The sequence below is a fragment of the Carica papaya genome, chromosome 7, assembly GCF_054855325.1.
Source record: "Carica papaya isolate Zhongbai chromosome 7, ASM5485532v1, whole genome shotgun sequence".
NCBI lineage: Eukaryota > Viridiplantae > Streptophyta > Magnoliopsida > Brassicales > Caricaceae > Carica > Carica papaya.
Window position 1 is genome coordinate 26,981,333 of NC_142315.1, and position 13,500 is coordinate 26,994,832.

Here is a 13,500-nt window from a genome sequence, read left to right on the forward strand (position 1 = left end):
AATCGTACAATACAATCCTTACTTTGTTTGAGCTTAAAGATTCTTTTTTTTTTTTCTGGGTTTTTCAAATATATTATGATATATATATATATATCTACTGTTTTTTTAATCTTCTTTTTTAAATTTTATTTTTTGAAGGTATCCATCATCGTCTAAGTCTTTATGAGAAACAATGTTTCAATAAAAAAAGAATTTGCGTGTTACAATGAGATGCCAAAACCATAGATCATAAAGTCATTATGATATCACTTATTGTCCCACCCCCACCCAAAAAGCGTCTTTAAATTTGTAATCATATATGTATATAGCTGCATACCACTATATATATATATATATTATATTATATTAATATACATTACTATCTATTATAATTAAATCCCTAATTCTTTTCACTCTTTTAAAATTATTTTCTTCCGTATATTACTATGAATTTCAGAACCCAGAAACCCTTATTTTGATAATAATGAAATAATTTAATTAACCCGCAATAATTAATTTTTCTCAAAATAAAGTGAAATCCTCAACAATAACATAATTTTGTTAGAACTTGTGGTGTGTATTAAAATGAAAGAATAAGAAAGAAAAAAAATGATGGTGGGATATTATTATTTAATTTTGTGAATGATTGGGGAATGGGACCCAAGAACAAAATAGGAAACCGAATGGGTCCGCCACCGTTATCGTGCTTTCCTATTTCATCTTCATTGAGTGCAAAGAAGTAAAGCGCAAAACTGCATAGCATCACCTGCAAACGAACTAGAAATTGGAAAAAAAAAAAAAAAAAAAAAAAGAAAAAAAGGAAACTGACCAATTAAAAGTACAAACACACCGGACAAAAACCCTATCTACTTGTAATTGCCTATGCAATTCTTCTCCCTCCATACGTTATATTTCTTTTTATTATATAAACTCAACAAATTGCAGATCATATATATATATATATATATAGAAAAAGCATAACAGATTCCATGTGAACATTAAATCCCATCTTTATAAAATCAAAATATGAGAAACTTTTAAAGGGAATAAAAGGTTAGTGCATGTTCTTGATACCATGTAGTTACCTGATTATCAAAATTTAATTGTTACAAAATGTTTTTTTCGTTGATATATTTATTCTTTTAACTTAATCAACTTAATTAAATATTATACGTCGACCACTTTCAATTTATAACAAATTCAAAAAAGTGACGACATGATTTTCGAATAAAATACAAAAATATAAATGATTAAATATTGTATTGTTAACAATCAAAATATGACATTTAATTACTTATAATTAATGTTACTAAATAATCAAAATGCAATAATATAAAATATCTCATTTGAACCATATATTTACGTTAGTAAGATGTAAGGTTCAAGATTTTGTTTTATATAAATATAGATAATTATATAAAATTTTATGTAAAGTATCTTAAATTAAATTAGTATAATTATCCTATTCGAAATCACATGATTAAAAGTGTTTGATGTGAAATTCTAATTATAAATTTTTGGAGTAGTAATTGTTAAGTGAATTCAATCTACATTAAACACACAAAGGAATATATATTATATGTGTACATACATATGAGTTAGTTTACTTTTGGATTAATTGTATGTGTTTGGGTAAGATTAAAAATCTTAAAACGAGCAGAAAAAGACAAAAAAAAAAAAAAACATTATAAAGAAATTTGAATAGACGAGATATACAACTAAAATAACATAACATAGAATAAATATTTAAAAAAAAATGTAAAATCTTGTGTTCTTATAGTATGGTTTGCACTTATTATTTTTATGCAGTGTAATTGAATTTTGTGTGAGATTTAATTTAATTAAAACTACACAATTAATATTATCTAAAGCACAATAATAATGTTTGCATTCAAATTTTTTTAGTTAATTATTAAATTATCTCCTAAATAATTAAATCAAATAATTATTGAAAAAACAACATTGCTTAATTCAAATGTATATTTATTCAATTTATAAATCATAATTATTAATATATATATATATATTAGTCATAATTTATAAATTTTTAAAATATTTGATATATAAATTATTCATGTCATATGATTTATTATTATTTTTGTATTTTTAATCAAATTTTAGCAGATAAATAATTTAATATTAAGTGAATTAATTATTTACAGTAATAATGATATTAGATTCGTAAATCTAATTATTAATTTATAAATATATAATAAATTAAACGACACTCTTAAAATTTGACAACATAAAAAAAAAAAATTTCCGAATGAAAGTTATAATTTTTTTTTTTTTTTTTTACATAAAAGGTGTTTGAAAATAGTAGAAATTAATAGAGAGAAACAAAAGTAAATCAAAAGTAATAGGATTAATAAAGAAATATCAAGGAAGGACTATAATTAAAGAACTCGAATTAATTTTCAAAGTAATTATCATAGGTGTGTGTGTGTATATATATATATGTATATATTTCGTATTATCACTAAATTAAGTAAATAAAATAATTAAGACCCCATTAAAAAAATATGAATTTAACTAAGAATATTTTTTTTATCATATAATTTAAAATTTAAATATATGTTATTATCAATAAATAATAATAGAGCATCAATCAGTAACTACTGTAGTTACTATAAATTCCTGTAACTACTCTCGGGTGGGGTCCGACGGGGCCCACAGAGAAACAACGTCCAAGATTTAGCGGACTGGAGTGTGGGCCCAGTCAGCTTCCACCATCCGACGTACGCGCCAAGGACAATCCTACTTCATTTCCACATTGGCTATATGTAATAATATAATATTCTTGATTAAGATTTAAAACTTTCTTTATTAAATCCACTATGAAAATTTTAATGTTTATCCTAAATTAAATATAATTTAACTATATAGAATAAAATTTCTCAACACCAAATCCCACTCTTACATTAAATAATATGTGATGTTTAAATCAATCTCTATCTAATCTGATTTATGCATATATTATGTTTTTTTTTTATAAAAAAAAATATCTTTATATATATATATATATTTTTGGGAACCCATTGAAATTGCATATAATTGGAATCAATTTGGAGATAAGGTAGTCCATAAAGTTTGGGTAAATAATTATATATATGTATATATATATACAATCTCTGGCGTAAACAAAAACATAGAAACCCCCAACTCCAATAAATCTCATAGAGGTAGTATAAATCAATATTCTAAATCAACCAATGATAATATATGTTGGGTATTAAACTATCTGATATAATACATGAGATGGAGATTTCCACTTTGCTTAATTATGGAACTTCACCAGTAATAAAGTATATATAATTATTTTATTGAAGTGGGATTATATTATATTATATTATATTAAATATATTACATGTTACCCACTATAATTTTTTAGCAGGGTTGCTGATAAAAGTGATTGGTTATGTATGTGAGTGGGTTACCGAAACTCAACCATGATTGCTTTTTCGGCATCCTGTGTGCTGTGCATGCATCTACTTCAATTAGCTAACCCTAATTTTTTTTTTAATTACAGTCTTAATTATTTTAATTAATTAAAGCACAGAACCTTAATCTCAATTTATAGTGCTTAATTTTATTTATTAAGAACATTAATGGTATACAGTAAAGTAGTAGACACATAATTACGTGATGGATAAGGCCAACTGGATTTGGAAATTGGAATCATTAGTAAGAAGTTCAATAGATTGGACAAGTTGTTAATTATCTCTCTTTTACCTAATTAAAGTATCTAATATAGCCTTTATATGTATATATATATATATATATATGTAATTATGCGGACGCCATTACAATTAATTAAATTAATTATAAAAATTGGATGGGAATAATGTTGGAATCTATAGTCACATATCCACAATATGTAAAGAAAAAGTAACAGCGTGATGAGCACATGTTCCCTATGTGGATAGAAATATTGATCACATACATACATACATACACATATATATATATATACATGCTCGGATACACATGTATGTATGTACATATATTATACTCATTTTATTTCAGTATATAACACGATAACAAAATAATAATATTGCACGCTTAAAGTTACTTTTAAAGATATATATATATATACATATAATATAAACGCAACACATGCTACACCTGGAGTACTATTTTTTAAGCATTATTTGATATTATATATGGAGAATGTTTATGCACGATACATATACACACATATATATATATATGTAAATGTATGCATCCAGATACGCCACGCATACATGTACAATATTAATATATATATATATAGAATAATATCCAGAATATTGGTAAAGAAGAAACAAGTACGAAATTGATTAAAATATTGAAAGGAGGCTAATCATTAAACATGAGAAAAATGATGCTGGAAGGAAATAGTACAATAAAATTAAGCAGTACTACTGAATGATTGGAAAAAAATTGGGACCGTGTGTTGCCACCTCTAATAATTACATGTTGTATAATATATACGTATGTACATACATAAGTGTGTATATGCGTATTTATTTATAAATAAGTATAGGATAAGATAAGAGAGGAATTAGGTACCCTTTTTAAAAATCAAGGACAGTGCAAGAATCACTTTACGGTGAATATTAAATGTTTAAAGAATTAAGATAATGTGATTAGTTAGTTAATTAGGTTACTAACCCAAAGCTAAAAATATGTTTATGGGTGTATATATTTGTACGTACATAAAGATGTAAGACATTAAAATAAACATATGTAAGATGTAGTCGACATTACGTACCAGTTTTAGTCATTTATTCAGTACATATACAGTGTATAGCTTTACTGGTCAAGTCTTGGATATATGTTAACATCATATATGTTAATATGATGTGTGTGTGTATGTATATATGTATATGTGGCACATGAATCATTATAACTTACTTTTTTAAAAGCAAGCAATTATTATGAGCTACTGTGTCGTGAAGGAATGAAAAGCAGTCGTGGAAGTAGCAAAATTTTAGTCGTAGCTTAATTAGTTGGTCCACGTTTAAATTGTAAGTGTGCGAGGAGTAGACATCATATTTCGCACTCGTAATTGAATCAAAGAAAAGAAAAAGTTAAAAAGGAAGATGAAATAAATAGTTGATGCTGTTCAACTCCCACGCTCTACAAGATCATCATAATTAAGCTTTCTTTTCTGAGAATAGCAAAGTTGATTTTGATTGACTGTAAAATTTGAACCTAAAACTTCTGTTTTTAATGACTATCTCACCTCTCAATTAATTGTTTGATCCATCTATCCAAGTTTTTTTTTTTTTTTTCTTCTTAAAATTATAAAAGATTAAATAAGGTTAAACATGGATAAATAATAATAATAATTAAAAAAAATAACGGGTATTTTTTCAAAATGTATAAATAGCCGTTAGAAAGAAAATAATTGATTGAACTAAAATTTTTAAAATAATTATTTTAAGATAATGTTAGAACATAAATCTAATACTGGTAACCTCAATTTTATTAACAAGTATGTTTTAAACAAAAATTTGATGGGTTTATGTATAGTTTACACTTACCTTTTTATATAAGAACGAAAAGAATTAATTAACTTGTTAGATAAGATCGAATATTATAACAAATATTAGGATTGAAGTACAAATCAAATTCAGTAAAAAATGAACAAATACATAGACATAAATATATATATATTATAAGTTTTATCAGTTAAGATGTTATTTTTATAAATATTCAAGATTTGAATATAATAATTGTAGTAGAAAAGATACTACATATCGACTAAGAACGTTAAACAAGACATACGGGAGAGATTAATTTTAACATTAAATTTAGTAAAATTCCTAAGATCGTTGGTTAATTTTCTTAAATCAATCTAAAATTTTGAAATAACAGAGTTGAATTAATTAAAAATTGGCAAATTGTGAATACGTACAGGTTGAAGGTGTGTGAAATTGAAGCCTGAAATCATGGGACCATAGTAGGGAATCAGGGGGGATAACATGGCTGATTTTTTGTTGGGAATTGGTCAATCCTTAAATCATTACTTATGCATCAAATAAAATCATCTAAAATTATATCAATCAAGATTTCACTCGTATCAAATCAATCAAGTGGCTCACCAATTTCTTCACTCTAATGAAAATGGTGATGTGAGACTCCAATATTTTTGCCTAATCAAACCACCAAAACCAAACGCATTGTTGTCCCCAATATTCTGTCGCCAATTTATCAAAGTTTAACTTCTTCCCACAAAACCAGACAAAGACACTAAATTCTTTTGTCTTCTACTATTGCTTTCAAGTCTTATATTGGAAAATGCTGTAAATTCTATCAACCTTTGTTTTACAAAAATGGAACCAATTAAAGTCTACGTACCCAATATACACAGTAGACATATAGAGATTTCTCCGAGTAGTAAATTTTTTTATATTAGTTATAGCAGTTTCACTTTAGAATAAAATCTTTCATTTCCATTACCGTATGAAAATTTTTAGAATCGAATATGTAATACAATAATTACTTAGGAATAAACATGTGCGCAATTGATGATAGTACAAATAATAAAAGTAGGGTTTATGGAGAAAAATGAATCGACCACGAGAATCGTTAAAAGCATTGATGTGTACATAATGGTGTGTCAACATTGGACCTGATAGGAATGTTCTCTGCTTCACGTGGTAATGCCATTGTTATGTTTTATTGTTCTTCCTTGCTGAATATGGAGGTTTAACCTTTTGTTTTCATTAGTCACATTTCCTTGTCTAAGCTCTTGCTTTTGGTTCTGCAAAATCGAGGGTTTATATCCAACTTTTGATGTGGAAAGTGGGATTCTTTGCTTTTTCTTTTTTTCTGAATATTCTCCTGTAAAATCCAATTTTACCATAACTATTTTTCTCTTCTCTGTTTTGGCCATGGTTGAAGTGCTTAAATTCGTTTCCGACATTGAATAGACATAGCATACGGTAGGATGGATCACCTTCATTTTTACAGCTAATGGAGGGATAAGAAAGAATAAGAAACGTAAAAAAGTTATTTATTCATGATTGCCATTTCTTACACTCCCTTTTGAGAATATATATATATATACACACACATATACACCATTAATTTGATCTAATTTTATGAGATAAGGATGTTTATATAAAATAAATAAAATAAAATTTTAGTTAAACATAAAATTCTAGTTTCAAGCCCAGTTCATGTTTATTGTTCTTCTAATTCATTTTTTTCAACAAATGAAAATGCATAATTTATATATTCATTTAATTATACATAAAATATATAAATTGCAATTGATTTTTATAGATTAACTAACTAAAATTTAAAGTAAAATTAAATACAATTAGATTAAATAAAATGTTTTTTTTTTTAAAAAAGTTTGTATGGTGTAAACCACATTTTATTTGGAAGTCACTCAAGTATTTAGTAAAAATCCCAACTGGTGCAATTAGGGTTTGGTTGAGAAGAAAAGAGGAAGATGACCTAATCCCACCACAACCAACCAGTAATCTAACTAAGTCTATATCTATCCATCTGATCATTTGACTTGGCCAAACTTCATTTTTTCCATTCATGTAATGACTTTGTGCTCAATTAAGAGAGCCCACTTATTCCATTGAGTTGCCATGATTTCACTCCAATAAGCTTTTTAATGCATGGAAAAACAAGATTACCATATACCAGGATATGGGCACAGACAACAAATTAATATCCCACCCATTACAAACTTGGCTTGACCCTGTTCAAGGAAGAAAAAGGGTGAGATCCATGATAGGATCAATCTACTTCCACGGCAAAAATGACGGCATTCAGGCAAGTAAATCCCGGGTCAAGTCAGAAAGATACATGTGTGTGGAGCATGAGTCAGTACCCAACAATGGTGTGGAGACCCGAAAGAGTACAAAAATGGGTCCGAACCAGTTGGGTTTGCCACCCCAAGGTTAGACAAACTGAGTAGAGGTTACCAGATTAAGACACGTGTTGCAGGACCAGCAACTTCGGGTCCCACCACGTCAAACCCCATGACCCGACCCTTTTCCTCTTTGTCAGTTTCTTGCTACACCCTGGCCTGCTGCCTTCAGCCTTCCACCATTCACAAGAAAGCTCACCCACTGAACATGTTAGTGGATATCTGTCACTTTCTTCTTTTGCTCATTAAAAAAAAATTGAAGGATCCTTATTTTTAGATTGAATGAAAAGACCCATATGCTGTGATCTGAAATCATTTTGAGAAATCCATAAATTGTATTTCGATGGGGAAAAGAAAATTGACCAAGTTATTCATTTTCATCCAGTAGAGGATATATAGCACCAAACCTACAAAACTTTTGATGGTTGATCGAGATACTCAACCACGAAGCATTTAAAATACAAGTTAAAATCTCTTCTCCTACTGTAACTGAGAAACAACTTAATAGAAATCTACACAATCACTTGAAATAGGAAGTAAAGCTAATCCAGATAAATGCCCGTATGGGTATGAGAATCACTTTCACCTGTAATATTTGAAAAATAAAACTATTTTAATGTGATAAGCAGGAAGAGGGAGAGAAGAGACAGATCCGTGCAGATAGAAATGATTGCTTCAGTGGCACTTACGTGTTCATTATTAGGGTTTTGGTGTCTCCTTTAAGAAGAACTCTTCCTGGGAGAGGGAAAAAGATAAGTCAGAGAACATCTAGTTATAAAGAGAGAAGATAGCAGCTTGTTTTTTGGCGAAGGAACACGGAGAGACTAACAGAGTAGAAAGTACTTCTTAACAAGTGATTTTCTGGTCTTCTTTCTTTAAGTTCACTTTTTCAGCATCATCCAGAACTAGATTCATGTACTCATGGAAACCCTGCACATCCCAATTATAACCATAAAAGGATTCATACTTGAATTAAATCAGGTAACAGACAAGATAACTCGAGTTACGCAATTTTGACCATATTGAAATTTGGAATATTCTCATTTAAGTTGGAATGTTTTCAACTCCCTTTAGGACCTATCTCCCTCAGGAGCTGTTTTAATTGGCATTCTTACCCATTTTAATTATGCCGTTGTCCATTTTCACATACAATTTTCATCCATCTAGTCAGGAACTGAAAGGAGCTAGCAGCATGCAGGCTTGGGACACAGTCACCAATTTGATTGTAATATTACCCATAGTGGTTCTTTATCTAGCTTAGAAGAGCAAATATGAATTCTTTCTTTTGAGCAAGTGTTAACTTAAAAAAAATTCTAGAATATTGACGTGCTTTACAAGTAAATAATGGCAGACGATGCATCCTAAAAATTCGTTGGCAAAGTCACAAAGTCAGACCTTAATCTTATCTATAAAACAATGATCAGAAATCACCTGTATGATAAGAAACCCTGTTGGTGCCGTTGCCACAACCACCGTTTAATTTTAGCTAGGTATCATGCATATGGCTAACGCCATTTTTTCTCAACTCATGACCATACTAAAGCCAATTAGCCTATTTAGTGCAATCTACATAAGAAAACTGCATCCAACTGTTATTAATCTAAATCATACACATTTGGCTAAGCATCTTAGGCCATCCTTTTAATGACTACAGCTAGAGGTTTTCTAAAAAAAATTTGGCGGGCCAAGTAGACTTCAAAAAATAAGGAAAAACACATCGTGCAGTAAATAAAGGCATGCGGTAACAAAGACACAATAAAGTCAGAAAGTCGCAGTCAACGTGTTACAGACTAGTAAATACAATACAAAATCGAGCCTGTCAAACTATAACCCATAAATCTCCAAAGATGTTTCATGTTTAGTGCATATAAATTAAAAGAATGATGGGAGCAATAAGAAACTAACAATGATTCGTCCTTCAATCCTCAAAATTTTTCTGCTCAAATAGCCAAATCTGTATGCAAGCTGTCCGCATAAATTTCAACAAAAGCAACGAACCAACAGGAAGCTAAAACACTCATCAATTCCCAGATAATTTTAACAAAAGCCAAGCACAACAAAAGGACCCAGAGATGGACAAGCCAAAAACATAAAAGAAATAAATTTGAAGGAACTGAGAGCTTACACGTTGAAGATACCTGAAAATCAGGTTCTTTTGCCACAGAAATCCAGATGTAAGAACAACAGAAAAAAATTAGCGAATGCGCAGAGCAGTTGACTTAAAAGAAGTCACAATTAGTTATATTTCAAAAAAAGAAAAGTAACAATTATAAAAGAACTTAAAAGATGAACAATTAAAGCCATTCAATGGGTTGGGTCATGATCATTCGTACTTTGGTGCTCGCCATGGCTTCAAAGTTGTAGTCTTTTGGGGACCTTAACTATCAGAGAATACAGCCCCCAAAAGAGATGCAGAAACAGAGTCAAATATAGAAACTTTGTAACTTTCTTCAATGACATCCATGACAGCTTTTCTTTCTCGAAAGGTAAAACAAAATAAACAGCTAATCACAAATTAATTACTCAACCCAAGGGGCGATTGATCTTTGGTTGTTTTACTTGTTTTTTTTTTGGGGACCATTGGTGGGGGGGTTGTTCAACAAAATTTGAAGATGACAAAATTTGAAGGGTTTATTGACGCTATTAGTAAGCCAAGATACCACAATTCGAGTGCATCTCATCACATTAAGTTTTCAATTTTTAAAGGCATGCTTAGCAAGCGGCCAGTTTGTCATCAAATGCTGAATCCTGTTTATACCAGGCTGACAGAGTCTCTATTTGAGGCCAGGCGAAGAAAGAATGTTTTCTTGATAAAAGATGACAGGTACAATGTTTCAAGTCTTTGTTATACCTCATATAGGGATGAACATCGCAAAGCTGGATGAGTCATAGTGGAGCGGCACAAGATGCGGCCATAATCTGATCTGCTGCTGCTTGTCGCCCACAAATTCAAGCTTTTCTTCTTCTTAGGCAGCAACATGTAATGTAATTGGTTTTGACATTGATGATTGTTATTGAGCTTTCATGTATAAGCTTTCTCCTTTTGGCTGCCATGTGTTCCTGGAACAGAAGCATTGCTGCATCTGGAGCTTTTCCTTTGTGTATTGATTATGGTGGCTGCCTCTATGTATTGAATGCAGAAATTTTTCCTCTTGTCTTTTGGAGGATCAATTTTATGTGGCTTAGCTCGTCTTCTTGAAGCGTACTCTAGAACTATTTAGAATGGTATGTAGCTAACTCTCTTGTTATTAATAAATCATTTACCTCTAAAAAAATTTAAGCAACTAAAGAGCACCAAAAGAAGTAAGACATATAGTAAACACAAGAAGCTTTAGCGCACAGATAAATGTAGGACTTAGGAGAACAAAACATTGGCTAAACAACATGCACCAAGGGCACTGAAAATCTCCCCAGAAACTTCAGAACTGCATGAATGGTGACCCACCTAAAGTGGGAACAACCACTAGCATGAGAAATAAAGGCAAGAAATAATCGGGCTGAATTCTAACAGAGCAGAGAAGCAGAACAGGAGCCACAGATAGAGCAGAAATGTACAAGTTAAGGAGCATAAAACACAAAAGCAGCCCCTCTGCCAAAAAGTAGTAACTGACAAGTTTCAGCACAGTAGACACCGGAGAATAAGGTTCTAGCCACATGGTAGACAATAAACAGCAGCTGTAAACAGAGAAGTATCAGCTAGATTTTCACAAGGAGCCTAACACAAGGAGCGGCCATGACAGGGAGCTAACGGAGGAAAAAAAAAGATTCTGCAGTAAGCTTTTCACAGGGTAAAAACAGATGGACGCTCCTTCTTCCTCCCTTCAGAGAATAGACAGCATGATCAACCAAGAAAGCAGGAGTATAACAGCAACCTAAACAGTCTAATGGGGATGGAGATAGAACCAAACAAGAGGGATGATTGTTCTAGCTTCTGCAGCTGCTTTCGATCTGAATGCTTACTTAGGAGCATGAGCTCCATCGATGCAATACTGTCAATGGACGATGATCGCATGCCTTAATAGACTAAAAGGAAGCAATAACCACAAACTCTTCAATCGATTTTGAGAACTTGATACTAACACCCGGCTCCCACTAGACACACAAAACCGGCATCCATTAAAGTTTAACCACCCTCCTCAACACAAACTTCAGTTCTCACCACGCTCGCAGCAGAACCACCCCAGACAGATATCCAGCCCCAACGAGGGCACCCCATTCCCAGAATCCACACCCTCAAACAAGCACCCAGAAACCCAACCTCACCTACACCAGCAGCCGCTAGACATAGCGCGCAGACCCACCTTTACCCACACTAGACAGAACAAGCACTCACTCAGCTCCCTAAGTCCAGGACAACTTACTTTATAAATCAAACTATTTGCATTACCAACTCAACCATAATTACCAGAAGAAACGTAGACCAGAACATGGAGAACCTGTCTTATACTCCAATCCAAGCATATAACAGCTGCCAAACGGGTAGATAAGAAGAAAGAAAAAGCACATAGCCATATGTTCATATCAGTAAACGAAAGGAAGTAGATGAATATACACACGGCATGAAGAAATCAAGACAAAAATAATAACCCAAGTAGAAAATATCAATGTTATTCTATACATCAACCCTGAACAAATACCAGGGAAGCACGTACTCATCATAATCTCCTGAACCAACAGGATGACAAGTTACCTGGTCGAACAAGAGAACCCGGCGATGACCACCTAAGCAGCCGGAAAACCAAGGCTGTGGAAGGCGAAATCAGATTGATGGTGGGTTTAGGTCAGGGCTTACTTCTTGCAAAAAGGAAATGGGCCGATCTTAAAAAATATTTGGGCCTTTGAGTCGATTTAAAAGGCTCTAAAAGTCAGAATGTTGAACGTAGATTTGGGCATTTTTATTTTTTATTTTTAAAAAATATATGAAACAAGTATGTAGTGATGAGTAATGGGTAAATTAAATGTATATTAATTTTAATTTTGAATAATTAATACATAATTAAATCATGGAAGATGTGTTTGAGAACCATAATCGAGAACACATTTATCCCAAGTCTCTTTGCTCTTAGCTTCAAACTGGGCACGAGTTATATTTTCATCCGTCACTGTAAAAGACTCTGTCAATGCATCATGGCAGTCTTTACCAAGTTCGATGAGCTTCAAGCAGCAGTCTTTACTGACATGTCCGCGGGCAGGAGCATCCTCGAATACTTGTTTCTCACAGTTGAAATCGAACCTCGTGAAACAATCATCTACGAAATCGCTATATGGATCATCATTACCATCATCATAATAGTAATCATCTTCTTCACCCCAAGGAGCTTCGGCTGGAGTCTCTCCAAATTGAATATCTTCATAACTCTCTGGTGAAGGACTTACTGCGTCTATGTTTAATTGGGTTTTCGCCAAAGGCGACAGTATTAATACCAAACCCAAAACTCCCATTACCATGCTTTCTAATCTCGCCATTGTTTGCGATTATTACAAAGACGAATTCTTTGGAGTGGGATTTCTCGTTGTGTATTAAGAATTATGTTTCCTCTCCCATATATTTACGTTAATAAGAAGCAGGTGGTTTTAAGGCTTGGAGGTTTTCTTTAATATAATTAACATATGTCATTAATTAATTTAAGTTACTTATTCTT

At 31.4% G+C, this 13,500-nt stretch overlaps 2 protein-coding genes across 22 annotated transcripts; both read right to left on the reverse strand.

Moving 5' to 3' along the window:
* Nucleotides 1-7,527: 7,527 nt before the first annotated feature.
* On the reverse strand, nucleotides 7,528-12,653 carry LOC110822842 (uncharacterized). Of its 21 annotated transcripts, none has more exons than XR_015813352.1 (6): nucleotides 10,710-12,635; nucleotides 9,984-10,010; nucleotides 9,764-9,823; nucleotides 8,688-8,788; nucleotides 8,548-8,593; nucleotides 7,528-8,060 (listed from the first exon to the last, which is right to left on the reverse strand). XR_015813352.1 is itself a non-coding variant. In XM_088207706.1 (6 exons), the coding sequence occupies exons 1-4, from the start codon at nucleotides 10,836-10,838 to the stop codon at nucleotides 8,705-8,707; spliced, it is 300 nt and encodes a 99-aa protein (XP_088063832.1). In that variant the 5' UTR covers nucleotides 10,839-12,635; the 3' UTR covers nucleotides 7,528-8,060; nucleotides 8,548-8,593; nucleotides 8,702-8,704. The 21 variants fall into 21 exon arrangements, 3 of the variants coding, with proteins under 3 accessions (XP_088063832.1, XP_088063830.1, XP_088063831.1); XM_088207706.1 differs by having other exon boundaries at nucleotides 8,702-8,788; XR_015813360.1 differs by lacking the exon at nucleotides 7,528-8,060 and adding an exon at nucleotides 8,217-8,444 and having other exon boundaries at nucleotides 9,764-9,812.
* Nucleotides 12,654-12,859: 206 nt separating this feature from the next.
* On the reverse strand, nucleotides 12,860-13,324 carry LOC110822859 (protein DOWN-REGULATED IN DIF1 11-like). The gene has a single exon (XM_022053089.1). The coding sequence runs from the start codon at nucleotides 13,322-13,324 to the stop codon at nucleotides 12,860-12,862; it is 465 nt and encodes a 154-aa protein (XP_021908781.1).
* Between the last annotated feature and the right edge of the window lie 176 nt (nucleotides 13,325-13,500).

Bases quoted from the DNA above. Each gene is read 5' to 3' on its own strand.
- LOC110822842 (XM_088207706.1), bottom strand. From the start codon at position 10,838: ATGTTGCTGCCTAAGAAGAAGAAAAGCTTGAATTTGTGGGCGACAAGC. The intron at 10,011-10,709 runs GTATAACAAAGA...CTGTGGCAAAAG, and splicing joins GATGTTCATCCCTATATGAG to AACCTGATTTTCAGGTATCT. The intron at 9,824-9,983 runs GTAAGCTCTCAG...TTATGCGGACAG, and splicing joins TTTTCAGGTATCTTCAACGT to CTTGCATACAGATTTGGCTA.
- LOC110822859 (XM_022053089.1), bottom strand. From the start codon at position 13,324: ATGGCGAGATTAGAAAGCATGGTAATGGGAGTTTTGGGTTTGGTATTA.